General features: G+C 41.5%; 1 protein-coding gene across 18 annotated transcripts in view; it reads left to right on the top strand.

Annotated features, from left to right (window-relative positions):
• Window positions 1-23819, top strand: part of TNRC6B (trinucleotide repeat containing adaptor 6B) — a 255544-nt gene that overhangs the window by 192421 nt on the left and 39304 nt on the right. For 9 of the 18 annotated variants that reach the window (XM_077914417.1, XM_077914416.1, XM_077914428.1 and 6 more), the window contains 10 exons: window positions 200-274; window positions 2844-3185; window positions 5792-8137; window positions 9716-9874; window positions 11244-11419; window positions 13716-13790; window positions 14659-14704; window positions 15976-16124; window positions 17346-17516; window positions 21724-21849. In XM_077914417.1, coding sequence (XP_077770543.1) covers window positions 200-274; window positions 2844-3185; window positions 5792-8137; window positions 9716-9874; window positions 11244-11419; window positions 13716-13790; window positions 14659-14704; window positions 15976-16124; window positions 17346-17516; window positions 21724-21849 — 3665 coding nt within the window. The remainder of the gene's footprint in view (window positions 1-199; window positions 275-2843; window positions 3186-5791; window positions 8138-9715; window positions 9875-11243; window positions 11420-13715; window positions 13791-14658; window positions 14705-15975; window positions 16125-17345; window positions 17517-21723; window positions 21850-23819) is intronic. The other 9 variants (XM_077914423.1, XM_077914431.1, XM_077914430.1 and 6 more) reach the window with 5 other exon arrangements.

Here is a 23819-nt window from a genome sequence, read left to right as displayed (position 1 = left end):
TTTCACAATGTCTTTATTTTCCTTTGATACAGAGTTCATGTTTAAGCCACAGACCTTTTCTGTGGAAAATAAGCATGCCCTTATTTTGAGCATCTTTAGAAAGGTCACATTAAAACCTACAAATCATTAAGGTGCAGAAGAGAAATGAGAGGGTCTGAAAAGTAATTCCTACTCTGTTAATTTCCATTTCTTCTCTTAGCACCTGACATTCTGAAGCATGCTGTGAACCACACACTGATTCTGGGATGTCTTAAGTTTGGACTTCAAGAAGCAGGTTGGAGTGGGCCTCCTGCCTAACAGCCACATTGCTCTCTAGATTTCTGATTGGCCTTTAAGTGCTTAAAATTCTTGAAGTCACAGAAAGGTGTAAGAAAAAAATTGAGTAAGATTTCATTCAAGTTCTGAAACACAGTTTTTCCTAACATGTACCTCACGCTTTTTCTGTGTCCTAGAGTTTTGAATGACTGATCTCCCAGAATAGAGTCCCATATTAGAAGGAAAGTGGTTGAAAAGTGGTCCAATTTCATAATGACTTTATTATTTACAGTCCCTTCTACCTCTGATGTAGTGGGAAAATGCTCTGAGGCACTTTTGTAAGAAATCTTACACAATATAGGATACCCTCCAAGTTTCTTTGGTTGTGCTGTGAATGTTGTCAAGTTAGTCAAACTCAGGTTCAGACCTCAGTGCTGTAGGCTGCTCTTACTATGTCTTATTCTATTTTAGGGAAATGAGTCAAGGCATGTAACAGACATGGTTAACTCAGAGTGAAGATTCTAGCCCTTTTATAGAAGGGCAGCCTCAGAAGCATAGCTCCTTCCATCCTAAAAACCATTTGGGAAGAATCCTCCCAGCCCTTGCCAGCTTCTTGTTTATTCTCATGAGAGGAAAGGGGATTGGGAATGCCATCTGCTATGGGAATCTTGAGGGCATAGATCGTCTTCATTTATCAGTTATTTTTATCTATCAGCTCTTATAGGTCATGCAGAGCCTACTATATTGATAATATCAGGCAATAACCAACTTATTTTTCTGAAGAAACAAGTTTATTCTGCTCATCAGGTTGCGGATCCTCAGACCTCCCTTCCTTACTGGGAGACCCACTACTGCTTCAGGGTTGGTTAAGATTAGACCAGAGGGCCTTGAAGTTACTTCAGATTCCTACTCTTTGGTCTTACTACTCACAGTGCTCACCAGTGTCCAATAGGAGTAGATCGGGCCCCCTGATTTCTGATGATGTCTCTCTGTCCATAAAGGAACCAGCCAGTTCAGCTAGCAACATGCTGGCCCAGTATCATGTCAGCAGTCAACGCAATACAGCCACCAGAGCTGGCCCAAACATTACTCTGGATGTCAGGGATTTGGGCTTCAGTATCATCCAAATTATCAGGCTCAGTGATTGTTTCTGTAATATTGCCAACCTCTATTTGCCAGGTAGATTTTCTTGGAAAGGGTGGCAGTTGTTTGGTAGGATGAGGCAAAAGGAGAGCAGAAGGACATTCCCTGTAGAGTTGAGAGGAAAGCCAGAGAGTCCTGCAGAGTATATTATCTTCACGTTCATCCTGCACATGTCATACCTCCCGTCCACCATTTTAAAAAGTAAGGTAAAACATTAAATTCTTTAAAATAAGTAGGAAAAATACCTACATTTTAAAATTTTTATTTGAAATCTTTATTTTATGTTTCCTTTTTAGAGAGGGTGGAGGAGAGAGAAAGTAATCTTAGACAGGCTCCATGCCCAGTGCAGAGCCCGATGTGGGGCTTCATCTTACAGCCCTGAGATCATGATCTGAGCTGAAACTAAGAGTCGGACACTTAACTGATTGAGCCACCCAGGTGCCCCTGAAATTTTTATTTTAAATATTTGGAACAAATATACAAGATACCCTTAAAAATTTTGACAAAAGCAAAAAAATGTGTAACGTTTTTAATTATTTACATATGGATGTGAAGCAAGAGTAAGTTCAGGTAGCTATAGAAGCCAAACCCAAGTTGATTTTGTTATTCTCCAGGGCTGAGATTTTCTGTGGGGGTCTACTCTGTGCTAGACCCTAAGAAAAAAAGATGAAAGCTGGGTCCTTACCCTTGAGAGACTCTTGGGCCTGGTGAGGGTGAGAAGCCTGTAAATGAGAATTTCAATGTAATATGGTAAATTCAAGGTAAAGAAAGATGGGCAGCATGCTTCTAGAGCACAGATGAAGGTGCTTTGCCTACCTAGTCCAGGGACTTCAAGAAAAGTTTCTCAGGGGCAGCCCCGGTGGCGCAGCGGTTTAGCCCCACCTGCAGCCGGGGTGTGATCCTGGAGACCTAGGATCGATTCCCACGTCGGGCTCCCTGCATGGAGCCTGCTTCTCCCTCTGCCTGTGTCTCTGCCTCTCTCTCGTGTCTCTATGAATAAATAAATAAAATCTTAAAAAAAAAAAAAAAGTGTTTCTCAGAAGTAGGTCTTTAAGAATGGGGATAAAGGGCAAGGCCATTCCAACCTAGAGCCTTGAACTTTTACCAAGGGCTTTTCCTGGGGCCCATATGCACCCTCAGACTTGCTGGGCAGCCCTTCATGGATTTAGGGGAGTGAATGGTGATTGCTTCCCTTTCCCCCTTAATTAATAGAAATAGAATTCTGTGGCATTGTTGTCTTTGAGTCATTGTCACCATCACTCTCCACCTCTGCCATACCTCCAATAAACTGAAGATGTAGGAGAATTTAGAAGGACCACAGCCATTCACAGTAGGATGGTGAAGAGTTGTCTTATTGGAATTGATCTCATGTAAGCTTTACTAAAAACCATTTTTAGAAAAATGTATTTTATTTCAAAGACTGTTTCTCAATCTTTCTCTTTCAGTGCCCGAAGTGACGAAACCAAGTTTAAGCCAACCAACGGCCGCCAGCCCAATTGGCAGCTCTCCATCGCCACCAGTCAATGGTGGCAACAATGCCAAAAGGGTGGCAGTGCCGAACGGACAACCGCCAAGCGCCGCCCGCTACATGCCTCGGGAGGTGCCGCCGCGATTCCGTTGCCAGCAGGACCACAAAGTGTTACTAAAACGTGGGCAGCCCCCTCCGCCGTCCTGCATGCTCCTTGGGGGCGGAGCAGGGCCTCCTCCCTCCACAGCACCTGGAGCAAACTCAAACAACGCACAAGTGACAGGAACGCTGCTGCAGAGTGACAGTGGGACTGCACCAGGTGAGGAAGAGGTGTTGTGAATTGATTTCATGGCAGCTTGAAAGAGAGTGATCACTTCTCTTGTATTGCCTGGTATAAAGTCCACAAAAACCCTTCATTAGATAGACTCTTGGGATTACTCAAAAGACGGGAGAAGATCCCAGTGTGAAATGTGTACCAGCACTTCTCTTCTGAAACTGGGTTTTAGCGTCCAGTATGTGCTCTTGGCATGAGAAACTAATGTGGCTGTTGTTTGTCATCACCATTTGGGACTTTTCTTCTTTTTTACACAAGTGCATTATAAATTTGAGCCTCCATAGTTCCAGCTGTCACCACAAGTGTGTGCTCAGAGGATAATTAGAGGTGGGGCTAGTGCAAAGACTTGTTCTGAATCTTACTTGCCTATGTTTATGTTCTCAGAATGCTGGAAGTATAGAGAGAATCGTCTCTTAGATTACTGTGTAGAATCTTGGGGTGGAGGGGAGATACCAAATAATACCATTCTGTAGTTTTTTATTAGTTTTTTTTTTTTGACTCCTTGTTTCTTTAGAGGATTTTGGGCTTTGTTAAAAACTGGGCTCCTGGCTGGCTCAGTCAATAGAGCACACAACTCTTGATCTTGGGGTTGTAAGTTCAAACCCCACATTGGATGTAGAGCTTACTTTAAAACAAAACAAAAAACAAAACAAAACAAAACAAAAAAACCCTAGATGTAGATATATCTACAAGGGGGGGCTATAAATTTTGAGAGTTTTTAATAGATAAATGTTAAATCAGCTAATAGCTAAGAACCTCCAGACATCACCTCTTCCCCTTCTCTTTTTTTAAAGCTTATTAACAGATTTTTGCTAGCTCTTAAAATATCTTTTGAGGCTATACTAAAATTCAAAGCTTAAACATAATCAAGCCTTGGCAAGAACAATGAGTTGGTTATTGTTAACTGTAGCACACTTTGTTCTATTTCTGAGTTTAAACATGGAATTGCCTTAGAAAATTCTATCACCGTCGAATGTGCAGAGTAAGGATGTAAAGAAACCTCATGGTTATGGCTTTATGCAGACTTTTCTGTGGTGGCTGGCAGGCCAGGCCCAAAGCAGGCAGGGAAAAGCCTCATGATGGCCCTTCCCTTCCTGGCCCCTCAAAAGCAGTTGCAAGGGGATCCCTGGGTGGCTCAGCGGTTTAGCGCCTCCCTTTGGCCCAGGGCACAATCCTGGAGTCCCGGGATAGAGTCCCACGTCAGGCTCCCTGCATGGAGCCTGCTTCTCCCTCCTCCTGTGTCTCTGCCTCTCTCTCTCTCTATGTCTAAAATAAATAAAATAAATAAATAAATGAATCTTTAAAAAAAAAAAAAGCAGTTGCAAGAGGAAGTACGTGAGGGGTGGTCACATCAGGTGGTTCTACAGTCAAATCTACCCAGGCTTGGATGTAGACATGAGTCCAGTGTGAGTCAGACTCTCTCGTTTGCATTCTTAAAACCAAGGAGACCCCGGAGTCTTAAGATTTTGAGATTCTCTGCTTTCGTACTCTTATATGGCTCTATGTAATATTTTTTCAACCTTATATTGATTTAAGGCTTCTTGGTTAAAGTAACTAAAACAAATTTAGAAGAAATTACTGGGTTAAAAACATGTCATTTTTCTTCCCACCAAATATGATAAATTCCACCAAAATATGTGCTGAGCCAGACTAATTTATCAGATTAAGTTCCTTGGGCACTAAAGAGACTGATTCATGCTTGTCTGTCCCAGCAATCTAGCTGGGTGGGCATTCATCATTCATCAGATGCTTACTGAGTAGCAGTGCACTGGCCACTATGTAGAATTCAAACGTTAGCAAGATTAGGGTCTCTGCCTAAGAGGAGGAGCTTTGGGGGGAGTCTCTGTGCTAATGTGGGAGAAAGTAAATGTGAAGACAGTACCACAGCGCTAAGCAAAACAGCTCTAGACAGGGAAAGGTTATTTTTCAGGTGATGAACTAAAAACAAAACAAAACCCTCATAGAAGAAACGGCACTTGAACTAGGCCCAGAAAGATGGGCATATTTCAGTATATGAATCCAAGAGGAGAAGCCAGTAGCTGCCAATGTGGAACAGTGCCAGGGTGAGAGGGCATAAGTTGTGGACTGTCAAGTAGTGTGGACATAGAAAGTAATGGAAGATAAGACTAGAAAAGTCTGTTGGTCCCAGGTTGTGCAGCATCTTTATTCTTGTGTGCTAAGAAACCATTGGGAGCTTCCCCTATAGCAGTGATCTAATTGAAGGTGTGCTTCAGAACAATTACTCTAGCCAGGAGTGTTCAGAGTAGATTGGAGATAGAAAGCAAGTTGAGGGTGTTACTACATTATCTCAAGATCTAAGAAGGCCCTTCTCTGTCAATAGGAATGACAAGGGGAAATGTGGTGTAGCCTTGAGAAATGTGGTGGAGTTACACTTAGCAATATAGCAACCTGGCAAAATGAAAGAGAAGAGATAACTAGCACAAGTGTGACGCAGTTAACCAAGACAGGCAACTGGGTAGAGAATTGAGTTTGTGGGGAACTGTATGAGCTCTCTTAGGGGCAGTTTGAGCTTGAGGTGTTAATAGAGCATGCATGTGTAGCTGTGATTGATAAGATAATCTCTTTCCCAGAGTCAACCCTTGGAGGTGCTGCTGCTTCAAATTATGCAAATTCCACTTGGGGCCCGGGAGCCTCCTCCAACAACGGCGCCTCCCCCAACCCAATTCACACCTGGGACAAGGTGATTGTAGACGGGTCTGACGTGGAAGAGTGGCCTTGTATTGCCAGCAAAGACACTGAGTCTTCTTCCGAAAACACCACCGATAACAACAGTGCCTCGAACCCTGGCTCTGAGAAGAGCACTCTGCCAGGAAGCACCACTAGTAACAAAGGAAAAGGGAGCCAGTGCCAGTCTGCAAGTTCTGGGAACGAATGTAATCTTGGGGTCTGGAAATCTGACCCTAAGACTAAATCTGTTCAATCTTCCAACTCTACAACAGAGAGCAACAATGGACTAGGAAATTGGAGGAATGTGAGTGGTCAGGATAGAATTGGACCTGGCTCTGGCTTCAGCAACTTTAACCCAAATAGCAACCCATCTGCCTGGCCAGCGCTGGTCCAAGAAGGAAATTCTAGGAAAGGGGCATTGGAAACGGATACTAGTAATTCCAGTGCACAGGTTAGCACAGTAGGTCAGGCATCCAGGGAACAGCAGTCAAAGATGGAAAATGCGGGTGTTAATTTTGTTGTCTCTGGCAGAGAACAGGCTCAGATTCATAACACTGATGGACCAAAAAATGGAAACACTAACTCCTTGAACTTAAGTTCACCAAACCCCATGGAGAATAAGGGAATGCCCTTTGGAATGGGCTTGGGGAACGCCTCCAGGAGCACTGATGCCCCTTCACAAAGCACTGGAGATCGAAAGACTGGGAGTGTTGGATCTTGGGGTGCAGCTAGGGGGCCTTCTGGAACTGACACAGCCTCTGGACAAAGCAATTCTGGAAACAATGGGAACAATGGAAAAGATAGAGAGGACTCCTGGAAAGGAGCTTCTGTTCAGAAATCATCTGGGTCAAAAAATGACTCTTGGGACAATAACAGGTCTACGGGTGGGTCCTGGAACTTTGGCCCTCAGGACTCTAATGACAACAAATGGGGTGAAGGGAACAAAATGACATCTGGGGTCTCTCAGGGAGAATGGAAACAGCCGACTGGGTCTGATGAGTTGAAAATTGGAGAATGGAGTGGTCCAAACCAACCAAATTCTAGCACTGGAGCATGGGACAATCAAAAGGGCCACCCCCTCCCTGAAAACCAAGGCAATGCCCAGGCTCCCTGTTGGGGAAGATCTTCCAGCTCCACAGGAAGTGAAGTTGGAGGTCAAAGCACTGGAAGCAACCACAAAGCAGGAAGTAGTGACAGTCATAATTCTGGCCGTCGGTCATACCGGCCCACACATCCTGATTGTCAGGCTGTCTTACAGACTCTTTTGAGCCGAACTGATTTGGACCCCAGGGTGCTCTCAAACACTGGCTGGGGCCAAACTCAAATTAAGCAGGACACTGTGTGGGATATTGAAGAGGTGCCAAGGCCTGAGGGGAAATCGGACAAAGGAACTGAGGGGTGGGAGAGCGCTGCCACACAGACCAAGAACTCAGGGGGCTGGGGAGATGCACCCAGCCAAAGCAATCAAATGAAGTCTGGATGGGGGGAGCTCTCAGCCTCTACAGAGTGGAAAGACCCCAAGAACACAGGAGGCTGGAATGACTATAAGAACAACAACTCTTCCAACTGGGGAGGCGGACGACCAGATGAAAAGACATCTTCCTCTTGGAATGAGAACTCCAGCAAGGATCAGGGGTGGGGAGGGGGACGCCAGCCCAATCAAGGATGGACTTCTGGGAAGAATGGTTGGGGAGAGGAAGTTGATCAGGCGAAAAACAGCAGTTGGGAAAGTTCTGCAAGCAAACCTGTGTCTGGGTGGGGAGAAGGAGGGCAGAATGAAATTGGAACTTGGGGGAACAGCGGGAATGCAAGCCTAGCTTCCAAAGGTGGGTGGGAAGATTGCAAAAGGTCTCCAGCGTGGACTGAGACTGGCAGACAGCCCAATTCCTGGCATAAACAGCACCAACAGCAGCAGCAGCCACAGCAGCCACCGCCACCACAACCAGAGGCTTCTGGTTCATGGGGAGGCCCCCCACCACCACCTCCAGGCAACGGACGACCTTCCAATTCCAACTGGAGCAGTGGGCCACAGCCAGTAACCCCTAAGGACGAGGAACCCAGTGGTTGGGAAGAGCCATCCCCACAGTCAATTAGTCGGAAAATGGACATCGATGATGGCACTTCAGCATGGGGAGACCCTAACAGCTATAACTACAAGAATGTGAATCTGTGGGATAAGAATTCCCAAGGGGGCCCAGCACCTCGAGAACCAAACCTGCCTACCCCGATGACCAGTAAATCAGCATCAGGTAGGCAATGGCTGCTTCTTGCGGGTTTGATAAACAAAAATCCTAAATTTTTATTAAGCTGCATTTATTCCTTGGCTGTATTCTAGAAATCTTTCTACATTAACCATACTCTACTGTGAACAGAAGCTTTCTTTTTATAAAATGATAGTGAAAACAGATGCTGGTGGTACCTTTTAATGTTCTTTCTTGGCAAAAGGAAAAAGATGGCATCCCTGTGGTAGTCTCCCAAAGTTGGTGGGGTTTTTTTTCGTTTGTTTTGTTTTTTTTGTAATTGTATTGGTCTTGCAGAATCCAAAAAAACGTATCTTGGGCGCTAAACAAACCATGCTCCAGATTTAAAAATGAAGAATTAAAATAGTAGCAGAAGTAGACCTGATTTCCATTCAGTTTCTACTCAGGAACATATCCTCTGTGTTTCTCCTTCCCTGGTGAAGGGAGGTTTTTTGTGTTGTTCTCGAAGGGGCCATCAGAATGCTGTAGCATGGCTGGATCTGGAAGATTTCAGTCGTTTTCCAGATGATTTTTAATGGTCACCTCTGGTAGTGGAGTACTTCGTATAAGAAATTATTTTCTCATGATCATTAGTTGCCCAGAATTAAACTTTCTTCTTCCTCTATTTGGATAGAAATACCATACCTGGTAAATTGAAAGTAGTGCTAGTAATACCGTCGTTGGCATTGTCGACTTGAATGTCCCCATAAAGCATATAATTCAACAAACTAAGGGGATGCACTGTTCAGGTGGTTTTTTGTTTTTTTCTTTCAGTTAGAATTAATACTTCGTTTTCCACTCCTCAGATAAACCTAGTGTTCGGTGAATGCAGTTATGGCCACTTAGAAAATGATTGCTTTTAACTAGTTCTTTTTTTTTTTCCCTCAAATATTGAAAAGAATGAGGAAGGAAATAAAGATTGTTCATTAATTCCCTATCTAGCACAAAACCTGCTAAGATGTGAAAAAAATTTATTAGCCATATAATGAAAACCTTCAAACTGTAGGGAAAATCAAAACGTAATAAATAAAAAGAATCTTAGCCCCTAGGGTCTCTTCCCACACATAATGAATCTCGTAGCATTTTGTGTCTCATTCAAAAATTTTCTTCATACCTATAGCAAAATATATCTATCTTTTACAGATTTTACACAGAAGAGATTGTACTATATACACTGTTCTTCTCCTTGCTTTTTCCATCATACTTTAAAACTTTCCATGTTAGCACATACATTTTTGTCTTTTATTTGCTTTGTGTACAGTATTTCATGGGTGACGTAATTGGTCTAACCAGTGCCTTTGTGATAGATATTTAGGTTGCTTCCAAATGGTTTCCCACAGTGTTACAGTAAGCATTGTTGTACCTATAATTTTATGTACTCTACAAGTATATCTATGGTATAATTTCGGCAGTGGAGTTACTGGGCCAAAAGTTAAAGTGACAATGCTTCCTGAGGGTGGAACCCATTCATATTTCTGCCGACAGAGCATAGGAGAGCCTGTTCCTCACCTTCCCTCCCCACTCCCTGGATATTAGGATGCTTCATTTAACAGATCATTCTTAGAGACCCATTTTCTTTCTTTACAGTCTGGAGCAAAAGCACACCACCTGCTCCAGATAATGGTACTTCAGCTTGGGGTGAGCCAAACGAAAGCAGTCCTGGGTGGGGCGAAATGGATGACACGGGAGCATCGACCACGGGCTGGGGGAATGCACCCTCCAACGCTCCAAATGCCATGAAACCTAGTAAGTGTACAGCATTATTTGGGAGGGAGCCTCCATTAATTTGGGGGCCAGACATTTTGGTGAGGGCTGTTCTAATGTTTCAACTACTGTTTGAAGAGATTCAGGACCATGACCCTTTAATAAATGATTAGTACCAAATGGTAGCGACTTAGCTTTGCATATGTTAACATGCTTAGAGTGAACTAGAAGTCCTAAGTTAATTTTGTTGATTTTAAGTTAGGTTTAGTATCTGGCCAGAATTGAAATGTTGACATGGTGCTTTTTTTTGCCAGTAACTTAAATATTGCTCACCATTCCTATTTTGCATTTCTGCTCCTTTGTTAGTGTAATTTAAAAAGACTTTCCTGGCTTTTAATGTGGGACACAGTCTCTGCTGCTCACTGACTTCATCGTTCTGTTTCTTCCTCATCCCTTTGTCTCTCCTCTCATACTTCCACCCGCGTAGAAGCATTTAAGGTTTCTTGAACCCAACAAAGATTTGTTCGTTTGAGTTTTTAATACAAAGCATGTCACACTTATTCATAAATCATTGAAAGTCTAAACTATACTTGATCCAGCTGGCAATGTGTAGTCACAGTAATTTGCAAAACTTTGTAAACCAATGCTATGGAATGTCTCATTGGATGTTCCTTGGTTGAAAAATTCAATTTCGAGTGCCCATTTTCACTTGTTTGTCATTTTCTTAAAAAGTATTCCAGCATCTCTTTTCTGCCATATTGCAGACTTAAAAAATTATCTTTTGATTTAAAAATGTGGTCATAGTGAATGCTCAAAATTTGAGCAAAAATAATAAATTCTGTTGTCAATTTTATTGTATGATATTTATGACTCTTATAGTGCCACATGAAGAAGTACAATCTTAGCTATATTCTAGAAACTCATTCTTGTGTCTGTGCATTTAAAAAATTATGAATCCACTTCATAGAAATAGTTTTACAAAGACATGATTTCATCATGATTTTCACTGTAAAATTGGTTGTATCATCATGGGAAATACCACACTGTAGACTTGAAATAGATCCAAAATGGCTGTTGGAAGACATTAGCCAGACCCTTGGCACAAGGAGATACTTCAGCAGTATGGTCTGGATTTTTTTGTGTCTTTCCAACCTTAGAATCACTCTTCCATCACAAAACCTTCACAGTTTAAAAAAGTCTTCTCTCCTTCAGGATCGTATAGTTAAAGCTATAGATATACTTACCCTTTGGGTAATACGAATGTGGAAGGGGCTAGAATATTGGCCTCGCCACAGAGGTGGATTAGATAAGATCACAAATACCCTAAAATGCTGCATTCATAAGGACTGATCATTGTGATTATTGTTAATATGTAGCTATTGCATACGATTTGTCCATTTTTTTCTTAAAGATTCCAAATCTATGCAAGACGGCTGGGGGGAGAGTGACGGTCCAGTGACGGGAACTCGCCATCCCAGCTGGGAGGAGGAGGATGATGGAGGAGTCTGGAACACCGCCGGCTCTCAGGGAAGTGCTTCCTCCCACAACTCAGCAAGCTGGGGACAAGGAGGAAAGAAGCAAATGAAGGTAGCCCGCTTTAGAAATGATCGAGCTTGTTTCTTTGTTCTTAGAAGGCAGAACTGAGAATTTTCTCATGGAAGGAGTCCCTGAAGTCCTAAGTAAGGGTGAAAATATTTTCTTAAGAGCAAATAATTACTTCCTCTTTACTCCTCATCTTCCTTCCCCATGACCTTGAAACCTCAAACTACAGAGCTGTTGCTGTGAGTAAAATGGAATTTTCAAAGACAGGAGATTTTTTTTTTACTTTTAGTTTCCATATGATAATAATTCTTTGGAAGCTTTCAAGGCACACTTTATAAATGTTTTATGCTTTTGGATTCTAAAGCCAAGGAAGTCCTTAGGGTAGTCCCCATGATATATAGAAGAGAAACCAAAGAATGACAGCTTTTCCAGTGGCAATCAGCATGACTGGTTTTTATCCGATTCGGGAGATTCCAAAACCCAGAATCATTCTTCCAACAAAGTGAAGTGCCAGTACATAACCCTACTGTAGCAACCAAATGATTTATCTATATCCTGTACCAGGTTGTGTTGTAAAGTCACTTTCCAGGGCTCCTGAGTGGCTCAGTTGGTTAAGCATCCGACTCTTAATCTCAGAGTTGTGAGTTCAAGCCCCATGTTGGGATCCACGCTGGGTATGGAGCCTATTTAATTAAAAAAAAAAAAAAGGAATTAAGTTGTCATTTTCCATGTCTTAGAGCAACGCCGTTTCTCCTTTGATTTGCATAATTTGATGAGGACTTTGGTTTCAGTCTAGAACAAGTCTTTGAACCTGAACCGTTCTCCCAGCAGAGGCATTCTTTCCCTTCTGCAGAGAAATTGATGAAAATTAGAAATAGGCAGTCATATATTTAATTTCAACATGGGAGCCTTGCTGCCCCATGAAACACTTCACAGTGAATATTGTCCTGGTTTCAAATACCAAGTACTGTCCTGGAAGGTCTTCAGTCAGCTAAGGGGGCTATGCCTTTATCCCCTTTGCTGTAGGATATTAATGTTGTTCTGCATACGGTAACTTGATAGCCTAAACACATAGGTTGTTTATCTTGGAGGCATCCTGTTTAAGCAGCTAGTTACAATTTCCCTTCTAAGGATTGCTTTGCCTCCCCCTAGTCACAGATGGAATTAATCCGTAAAATTCTCAGTATCTTTGTACTCGCCTGTTATCTGGCTTGTTGTGGCTTTTTTTGTCATTTACAAATTCCCAACAAGACAGAAAAAAAGACAGTTGAGGAATACTGCTGATTGACAGAAGTGAGTGAAGGAAAGGTGCTGGCCCACTCAGGTGGCCCTGAGACATAACTGATTCAGCTCAGTTGAAATTTGGCATTTCTGCTCCACAACTGACAATTCTGACCTTTTGTGTCCAAGGGCCTTTTTTTTTTTAACTGATTGTGATCAAAGACAGATAATGTAAAATTTACCATTGTAACCATTTTTAAGTGCACAGGCAGTTCAGTAGTGGTGATTATATTCACGCTATTGTGCAACCATCGCCACATCTAGCCACAAAACTTTTCATCTGCAAAACTGAAACTGTTTGTATTAAACAAAAACTACCAATTCTACCCTCCCTACAGTGAGGGCTTTTTTGACCTTAAAACCTGTGACTGAACTTAAGTGAACTTATTCACTTTGAAGAATAGTAAAATCAACATAACAAATATCAAAACAGTTTTTATTTGTAGAATGTACAAGTAAGCAAAGCCCCATCACCCCATCCCCACCAACTCCTCATCATTGTTCCACCTACCTTCTCCATAGAAGTAAAAGTGGAGCTGGTGTTGGATGTCCTATTCTGGGGAGAAACTAGTTTGTCCCTTAAGAAACAAAAACTCAGGGGCTCCTGGCTGGCTCAGTTGGTTAAGCATCTGCCTTTGGTTCAGGTCATGATCTTGGGATCGTGGGATTGAGCCTCGTGTAGTGCTCCCTGCTCAGCAAGGAGTCTGCTTCTCCCCCTCTCTCTCCCCTACTTGTGCGTGTGCGCGCTCTCTCGCTCTCTCTCTCAAATTAATAAATAAAATCTTAAAACAAAATAAAACAAAACACCAGCTAACCATGTATTTTTCCAGTTCTAACTCAGTGTGACGAATCAAATAAGAATGAAAATATAGATAGAACTAAAGCTTATTACTCTTTCAGACTAATGGATAAAATATCAAAATAACCACAGTTAAAGAGGGAAATTTGGGCTCAGAAAGGTAAACTGTTGGTTCTGCATTTTCAATCAGTACATAAATCTAACTGATAAGAAGTGAGATAAAATAATTTGGTTCTGAGGTTATGTATTTCATTTCTGTAGTGCTCACTGAAAGGAGGAAACAATGATTCATGGATGAATCCTCTTGCCAAACAGTTTTCAAATATGGGATTGCTGGTAAGTTTCATTTTCTTTTATGTGTAATACAGCCCAGCTTTTACTTTTAGTACAAATGTGAAGACCGCTGCCACTAGAGTACAACATTACAGATTTAGAAACTGGTTAAACAGTGTTTCTGATTTGGATTTAGCAGTATTTGTCCTCTATTCTTTTATTCTTAATGAAATACTCCAATATTTAAAGGCTATGGCTTTTGAATTTGTAGTCCTTGTGTCCTTTTCCTTAAGTGGTTAGGGGCAGAAAGAGCCAGGCCTTAAAACTTACGTAACGTTCCCTGACTAATACTGTACCAGTTTTCATATTACAGTTTTGAAAATAGCAGCAACAATAAAATAAGTAGGGGAACTATTTGTAATTAATTATATAGGGAATTCTTGTAGGATTTCTCTCTCTCTCTCTCTCTCTCTCTCTCTCTTTAAATCTCTCGGGAACATTGTGGGACACCCCATCCCTAGTTGCCAAAAGACAGATAGCTTGACTTGGCTGCACATTTCCAGATTTGATGACTGGACAAGTCACGAGAAGAGGTTGTCATCATTTGGCTGACACTCGTGGAATTTGATCCTGAGCCGACTGGAACTTATTTCTCTAAGCAGCTATTTAGCTATTGCTCTGTCCATAGAGTTACTGAAGCTAATTCTATGTGAAAATTGAATGTGGGAATATGGACACCGTAGGCAATAAAATTAGTCACATCATCAGTGATCTTGTCTTAATTCCAGTATAAGGTTTATGTCAAAGGACCATGTAGAGTACCAATAGTACGCCACAACTCTCACGTAAATAATGCCATTTTTTTATCTCTCTCATACAGATGTTGCAAATTCAAACCTTTAATCCTCCCTCCCTGTTGCTTCTTTTTCAGAGTCAAACTGAAGATAATCCAGGCAGCAAAATGGATTTGTCTGTAGGTGTGTATCACTCTACTAATATGAATGGGTATATTGTGATTAATGATGTTATATTGAAAAAAAAAATGATGTTATATTGGATCCCTGCTCAGCTTGAGTTGGGATGGGTGCCATTCAGCAGACATAAAGGACCATCCTGGACACTAGGGATTGAAAACTCAAATAGTTGCAGGATCCAGGAAAGTAACAAAATGAGTGTCATGTACCAGGTATAAGAAATTGGGAGTTGGAGGCCACTGGTTAGCTGTCGGGGGAATATGTACCATCTCCAGGATAAAGGAATCAGCCTTGCTCTGGCCTTAACAGTTGTTGCCATGGAGAGTAAGGGTTCAGCTTTGTCAGAGCTTCCAGTTGGCGAGCGAGGCCAGAAATTCAGACATAAATTGACATCCTGATTCTTAAATATTGGAAACTAATTCAGATTTTAAAAACTAGTGTGTGGCCAAAGTATGTCTGTGGCCCTGCCAGACTCTGTTCTCAGGTTGGTAGTCCTGTCTGCACTGGAATGTTTCATTATTGATGAGTTCTCCCACCCTAAGTGGAGCAGTTGCCATGTCAGCCCCTAGTCTGTGGGATCGTCACCATGATGCTATTGCTCACCTTGAGGAACTTAAAAAGAATCAAACCAAGGAAAAAGGAAAATAGTCCTAGGTCATAAGGGAGATAGTCTGATCTATGATATTTTAAAATCTAAGAGTGACGAAAAAATGAGTTTCCAGGGGCACTGATCATGTCAGTGTATAATAGCAAATTTCCAGAGCTGTGAAGAAAAGGAGTAGTAGTCATGGTACTTGGGAAATCTGTTGTTCACTTAATGTGCCCAACTATAAGTTTTAAATTCTAGGGCAACAGCTATGCCTCTTAGGCCTTTTTATTCTCAATAACTGTGTCACAACCCCACCCATTTATCTAGCAGATGCTAAAACAACAGCAGGAGACAAACTCTCTCACGAAGTGCATTTGATTTTATGAGTGAGTTATAGTCATCAAACATGTCAATAACCAGTGGAACTATTTTTTTAGTCAGATTTTTACCAGGTTGGCCCTAAATCTCTCTTTCAATCTTCCATTGAAAACAAGCTACAACTGACACAAGTTTTTTAAGAAGGAACAAAAGGATCCACACGTGCCCCTGGGGGCCTGAACCAAGAAGATCCCTCATGGTCTTATGCCCAGCACCTCAGGGAGAAGAATGGGACCGGTACCCCCCCCACCCCCATCATGAGGGAGATATTTGTTCTTGAAATTTTCACTTCTGTGTTACTTTTCAGGGAGCCTTCCAGATAAAAAATTTGACGTGGACAAGCGAGCAATGAATCTCGGGGATTTTAATGATATCATGAGGAAGGATCGATCTGGGTTCCGTCCACCTAATTCCAAAGACATGGGAACCACAGATAGTGGGCCTTATTTCGAGAAGGTGAGTCAAATCCTTTAAGATAATTCATGCGAACCACTTTGGTTCCCATTTGTTCTTTTAATAATTGATTCCAGGAGGAAGCACAGAGTCACTGAATTAATTAATGAGCAAAACATAAACATCACCTGCATTTAAGTGTTGACATGAAAACAGTTGATGTCAACAGGTGACTAGGCAGAAGCTAGAACCATCTGTCTGTAGTATGTGAGTATTATGAAGAAGGTCTGAGTTTTTAGAAATTTTATGAAGTTTGGAAGGGGGAAATAAATGGTCTGACTTTTTATAGTGGGAATGCGAAATGTGTGGAAGAAATTTTAGAGACCAATTTATTCTGCTGTACAGTGAGAAATTAAATTTGGGATATCGTGCAGATAATTCGTATCTCCTAAGGCCTTCCCTTCTAGCTTTGTTAAGATGTTCCAGAACGTTCTCTTTTGATATTTCTAAGAGAGTTCCTTTGTTCTTTCTCCATTTCTCTAGTGACCTATTGTGAGTTATAATGGTATACTGTTCAAATTCTCAACCTGATTTAAAGAAGTCATGAATACCTATTTGTTTTTGATTCTTGTCTTTCCAATTGGAGGAAATAATTCCTTGATTCAGAATACTGATTTGTCATGGCCCTGGTCTTCAGAAAGCAATAAAAACCAAAAGTTTGGGCAGCCTGGGTGGCTCAGCGGTTTAGCTCCGCCTTCAGCCCAGGGCGTGATCTTGGAGTCCCAGGATTGAGTCCTACGTCAGGCTCTCTGCATGGAGCCTGCTTCTCCCTCTGCCTGTGTCTCCCATGAATAAATAAATAAAATCTAAAAAAAAAAAAAAAAAAAAAAAAAAAAAGTTTTAGATCTGGCAAATTTTTGACGTTATTGATAATGCTGTTTCAGGCAGCAACAGATTCATAAGATTACTCTGGCTTTTGTTTCAGCAGCCACATAGAGTAATCAATATTAGATGCATAAAAATTCAGAGTCTGGCAATTTTTATCTTAGTGCAATGGACAGAATGTGTTACTTAGAGGATAAGAAAAAATCCATATCAGAGGTGACAGATGGTGTCTGTTGGGCCAAGTGTGATGACTCTGATCAGATCCAAATTCCATCCTCGTTTATTGCTAATACACTCTAACTCTGTTTGTTCCTAGTGTTTCTCTCTTGTCCCTTCTTGCATTCTGTTGCTTCACTAACCAACACTCATTGTGATTGGCTAACTCCTACTACTTTTCAGCTGACTTTGCCTTTCTCCAATCAAGATGGGTGCCTTGGGGATGAGGCTCCCTGCTCTCCCTTCTCCCCTTCTCCCAGCTACAAGCTGTCTCCCTCTGGTTCCACACTACCCAACGTCAGCCTTGGAGCAATCGGCACAGGGCTCAACCCCCAAAACTTCGCTGCTAGACAAGTAAGGAGGCCTCTCAAATTTATAACTGCTTGACTGTGGCCTTGCCTTGGCCCTGGTCTGCAGTTCATTGCATCATTTGTCTGTCTTGGGAAATTTGTTGATTACTGAATGCACAGAATGATACTAAGTATAGGCTTTAGATCTCTCAGCCCGTAGAACCCATCTCTCTTCATATTTTCTCAACATGGATTTTATTTTAAATTTGTTTCTTTCGTCTTCTCATTTTTGGTCCTAATTTCACATTTAAGAAGTTAACTAATAAACTGGCTTAGGAAAATGTTAAGGAGGCTACATAGGTACCTTACGTCATCTAACTTAGCAACGGATTTGCCATTCTTGACATTAGATTGAATGGCAAGTGATACTTTTGAAGTCCTTTTGATTTAGTAAAACTTCTAATTAGAAAATAGCAGCAAAACTAGTAAGAGTAAATACTTGAGCTTTACAGCATCTTAAAATCTAGTGTCTTTAAGTTAAAATATAGTCATTACCCAGGGAGAGGTAATTTGATAGAAGAGCTTTGGGAAGCCTGGATGTTGCTCAGACATGGCGGTTCCATCTAGCCTGGAGCTGCCCATTTCATAGGGGTGGCCTCAGTCTTCCTGGGAGGGGCTCTGCACCAAGAGCCAAACTGGCAGGGCTGGCCCCTGAGGCCCCCTCACCTTCATAGGCCTGATGCAGCACTGCTGGCCTCTGTTGCCCCACAGCAGCTCCAGGGTGGTTGTCGGGGAGAAAACCAGGAATTTGGAGACAATTCCCTTGTGAATGGTGACTGATGATATATTCCTAGCCACAGTACTGTGACCACTGACCTGTCACTGTGACTCTCACCTTAGGATGTCATGGAAGGGCTTTTAATTATTATATCTATTTTGTTTCCACATGCTGACTTTCACATTACAAGTGAAAAGATATATAAAACATACCTTTAGTCCTCCACACCATAGTCCTCCAGGTGTACACAGGTCTTTCATATGCTTTCTGATTATTGCTTTAGCACATTTTAAAAATGGATCATATAATGTCCATGTGTTCAGTTGGTTTTTCTAGTTTGGGCGTTATGGGTAATTTCTTGTTTTCTTTTTTTATATTTCATTCTTTTTCTTAATGTTTCCACAGAGGACATAGACGTGTATTGCTTATATAAACAGAGAAGAAATAATTATATCCATGGTTTTGGGCAGCTCATTTGTTTTGGACTGAGGTATAGAAAATATAAAACAGTCCTACCTCTCTTGATTAATGATGATTACAGACGCCTACAGGATTGCACATTTATCAAAAGCCTTTAGTATATAATTTTTAGTATAATAGACCAGCCATAGTAGCCAGCACTGGACTCTAAGAAAAGATCATTCCTCTTTGGGTGTTTTTAATCCTAAAAATGGATTGCTACAAAATCCATTGTGAATCTAATGGGTACACGTTTTATGTAAATATGGTCATGGTTCTTTTATGCCATTTTCATGCAGACTTAATATACTTCATAATTAAAAATTAAAACGTAAGATTTTTATTTTCAAGTGACAGATTTTCAGTGAGTTTGAAAATAGTTGAGGCAGATATCACCAATAAATACTAGGATTCAGGTCCCTGTAAAAGGGTTTTTATTTAGGGGACTTATATACAACAGTGGAGCTCTAGAAATAACCATATTTTTAAAAATGGAAATAACCAGATAAACATTAACATATGTAGAAGCCATAAACTTATATAGAAGCATTTGATGACCATTTTCCTAATTTCTAAATACAGTTTTTTAAAAAATTGTGTGTGATTGCCACTAAATGTATTACTGTGCAGAATAGTCAAAAAAATGAGTAGCAGTGCCAACATTCCATATTTAAAAAGAGAGAAGGTGTTTTTTGATAGACTCCTGTTGACTCATCTGTACTATTATCCATATCAGACATACCTATCATAGGGCTTGATATGACTTTAGAGACACTTGATAAAGATAACCTAAAACCTCTGGGCGATGGGGCAGCATGACATCTGTCCACTGAGAATGTGCAGTAGGGCCTAATTTTTAAAAAACTAAAAAAAGGCAAATTCCTTCTAATATTTCTTTCCAAAAGAGAGGTTGGAATTTAAAATGGTCCTCACAGAGCAGTTTTGGACTTTTTAAAACATGGATTCTGGCAAGGACTTCAGCTACCAGAAATCCCACCATCCAAGGACCCTACCATGAATCATTAGCATCTGATAACTAGGTCATTACTTTGATAGTAAAGTGTGAGAATGATTTTAGCAGAACATTCTCAGCAAAACAGACGTTCCTGTGTTCTTGAGAATGATCAGTAGGGAAGCTGCCAACTATCAAGATCTCAGAAAAGTTAAAGCCAAACTATGTCACCTTAGAGTGACAGTTTGATGATTATTAGTAAGACAGGGGAAGTGGAGACATTATAGCTTGTAGAATTAAAGGTCTTTTCATGTTTAAACAGTCTTTTGGGGGATCCCTGGGTGGCGCAGCGGTTTGGCGCCTGCCTTTGGCCCAGGGCGCGATCCTGGAGATCCGGGATCGAATCCCACGTCAGGCTCCTGGTGCATGGAGCCTGCTTCTCCCTCTGCCTGTGTCTCTGCCTCTCTCTCTCACTGTGTGCCTATCATGAATAAATAAAAATTAAAAAAAAAAAAAAAAAGAAAAGAAAAAACAGTCTTTTGGGAGATTTAAAATTCATGGCGGATCTTTGATTTTGTTATATGAGATATACACAGATTTTGATTGCCTTTTCTACTTTACGTTCATAGCCATTTTTATTTTCAGTGCTTTTAAGTTCATTAATTTTCCAGTAGCAATCCCTTAATCTATTTTGAATCATTAAGCCATTGGAATATCTTTAGTGTTCTAGAACTGAATGGTGCTGTTATAGAATTCTTTAAAATTACCTTAATCCCCACCATGTCAGGGAGAAGATGGTGACTTTAGTTCAGAATACATATACTTGGTATAAGCAGTGGTGCAGCTGTCTTCACTAAGTGAGATGTTGTCAAGTATATAGAATTGGTGGGTCATGATGTTTTGCATCCTACAGACTAGGATTTTACTAAGTTCTAGGACTACAAAGAAGGAAAGTATTAAGCTGATGGTGGAAAGACAGAATGGAAAATGAATATGACTTGCTGATGGTTGCTATCAAAGAGTGTTGAAAGTGTTTTGAGAACATAGAGGTGGGCTCAGTTAATTTGAATATGAAATGAGGAAGAAGGTTTGGGGAAGACTTCCTCTATAAGGATGACCTCTGAGCTGAGCCTCGAAGAGGCCCAGTGAAGATGGTGGAGAAGCTTTCCTCAGACAGAGGGAACAGTGTCAAGTTGTCAAATACAAATTCTTTGCTGAAAGGTTTTTTCTCGGCTTAAAACAAGTCCGAACAGAAGGGCCATATAGCCCAGTTTTCTATAGCTCTTTGATTAGAATAGTCTAGAAGTGCTCCAGTGAGTTGGTCCTCCAGAAATCAGGGAATTAAGCTTATTTTTAACCAGACTAATATTCATACATTGGAATGAGAAGTTACAGGTGAGTAATGGTTTTTTTGGTGTCCCTGTAATGGTTTTCCACTTTTTGCCTTTTCTGCTTTTTTATTTTATTTTTATTTTTTAAATCTCACTCTTGATTTAGATTTTATCACCTAGCAAAGAAGGGGTCAAGCAGACCCAGATAAGAAAGAGTATTCGGATCTGAAGTAATGTTCCCATGGACATAGGCTACAATTTGGTGGCACTGATTCTATGATTGAACTAATCAATCAGTTCAGAGACATTAATGTCCTAGTGTTGTTTTTATAGCTGATATTACTTAGAAGCCTGCATTTATACTCAGGTGCCTTTCAAGATGGAGCTCAGATTATTGGACTTGAGAATAAATTTGGTGAATTCAATCGTTAAAGAGAAGTTGAAATAAACATTATATTGCCTATACCTTTCAATTACAAAAAGAAAAAATAATACTTTTTTAAAACATTTGACCAGATTTTACCCTTTCAGTTATAGAGTACATCAGACTGCAGGGGTGGTGGTGCTATGTGCATGATTTGATTTGAATAATTTTCCCAAGTATTCCAAGACCAGGAACTTTTCAGTTATAAAATTCTGTGATTCCATGGAACACAGGGTATACTTCTGAAGGATAGAAAACCAAAACTGTTTCTTTTTTGCATTTTCTTACATTAACAAAAAAGCCTTACTGTTGCTGTTATGTTTACAGGGTGGCAATCATGGTTTGTTTGGAAATAGCACAGCACAATCGAGAGGTATGCACACACCAGTGCAGCCACTAAATTCTTCTCCTAATCTCCGGGCGCAAGTGCCTCCCCAGTTTATTTCCCCCCAGGTAAGCAATTTTATGTTTCCACAATTCAGCAATAAAGCCCATCCAGGTAGTTACCAGTTGCCAACTGGAAGATTTTGTGGGCATAAAAGGAATAATAGTTACCTAAATGTCTAAAGTATAAAGAATCCAGATCAAGATTTTTATTTATTTAGGGGCACCTGGGTGGCTCAGTTAAGCATCTGCCTTCGGCTTGGGTCGTGATCCAAGGGTCCTGGGATTGAGTCCCATATTGGGCTCCCTGCTCAGTGAGAAGCTTGTTTCTCCCTCTTGCTCTGCTGCTCCCTGTGCTTGTGCAGTCTCTTTCTCTCTCAAGTAAGTAAATAAAATTTGTTAAAAACCAAAGATTTTTATTTATTTATTCATTTTTAAAGATTTTATTCACTTATTTGAGTTCCTAGGTCTCCCCCACTCTATGGAGACAAAATCCTGGGAGTTGGGAACTAGTCACCCCGTGGCGATTTTTATCAGCACCCTGAAGTTTAGCTACTGTTGCCATAGATAATGTGGTGTTGGGCAAGAGTTTTCAGCTGAGTGGCAATGTAGGAAAACCTATGTTTTAGAAAAATAACAGTGACAGTAATGTATAAATATGTTTGAATGGCAGACTTACTGGAGCAAAGGAGCCGATTACAAAGCTAGCACAAGAGTCCAGGTAAGGTGGTGGCAGTGAGAATTAAGACGCTATGACAGGCACAGGTGGCCTTTGTGTTGTGGAATATTGTGGTCTGGTCACCAGTCTCCAGTCTCTTCTGACTCGGCATATCAGCAGCATCTGATGTAGTTGATCACGCCCTCCCGTCTGAGGGAGGCTTTCATTCATTTGGCTTTTGGACACCTTGTATAGTCATTCGCCACCCACCTTTCCTTGTCCCTCTCCTTTACAAGCCCCTCCTTACCTCCCCAACATTCAACATCAGAGAGCTCCAGTCTGAGCCCTGGACCTTCTTCTCAACATCCTACAGCCACTGGCTGGGTGATTTCACCCAGTGAATGACTCTAAATACTGACAGTTCCAAGATGATGTCTTTAGCCCAGATCTCTCCTCTCAATTCCACAGACTTCTGGCCATCTCTATTAGGATGCTTTATAGGCACTTCAAGTCGGCATATCCAAAACAGAACTTGTGATTTATCCCATACTCCCCTCTAAAACATCATCTTCCTCCAAGTAAATGGCACTCCCGCCCTGCAGGTGCTCAGGCCACAGATCTTAGAGCTAGTGGGGAGTCCCCTCAGCTCACATCCAGTCCATCAACAAATCCCCCTTCAGAACTCTGTCCCGAATCTGGCGATTTTCTACTGCCTCCTCTAACCTGACCCAAGGCAGGCAACCACTGTTTCTCTCTAAGAAATGGCCTCCGGACTGGTCTGGCTTCATCCAGCACCTGCCTGCCTCCAGTCTATTCTCCACTCAGCATTCTGACCGAGCCTCTCAAACCACACGGTCCAGGGTAGCCCTCAGCCACCTGAGCACTTGAAATGCAACCAGTGGACCTTCAGAACGGAAGTTTTAACTGATTTAAAGTTAAATAGCCACACCTGGTTGGTGGCTACTGAATGAATAGTCCAGATAGGAAGCTTTTGTAGCATCACAGAAAGCTAAAGGTCAATTGTGTTACTACTTTATCCTCTCATGACTCCCTCTCTCACTAAGAACACAAAGCCAGGGATCCCTGGGTGGCGCAGCGGTTTGGCGCCTGCCTTTGGCCCAGGGCGCGATCCTGGAGACCCGGGATCGAATCCCACGTCGGGCTCCCGGTGCATGGTGCCTGCTTCTCCCTCTGCCTGTGTTTCTGCCTCTCTCTCTCTCTCTCTCTGTGTGACTATCATAAATAAATAAAAATTAAAAAAAAAAAAAAAGAACACAAAGCCAGCTCTTTACTGTGACTCTCGATGCTCCTGGTGTCACACACACACACACACACACACCTGCCACCCTCCCTCCCGTTAGATCTGGCCTCTCCAGTCAGC

The sequence above is a fragment of the Canis aureus genome, chromosome 11, assembly GCF_053574225.1.
Source record: "Canis aureus isolate CA01 chromosome 11, VMU_Caureus_v.1.0, whole genome shotgun sequence".
Lineage (NCBI taxonomy): Eukaryota > Metazoa > Chordata > Mammalia > Carnivora > Canidae > Canis > Canis aureus.
Note: the sequence above shows the minus strand (reverse complement) of the source record. Positions and strands in the feature narration are given on the sequence as shown.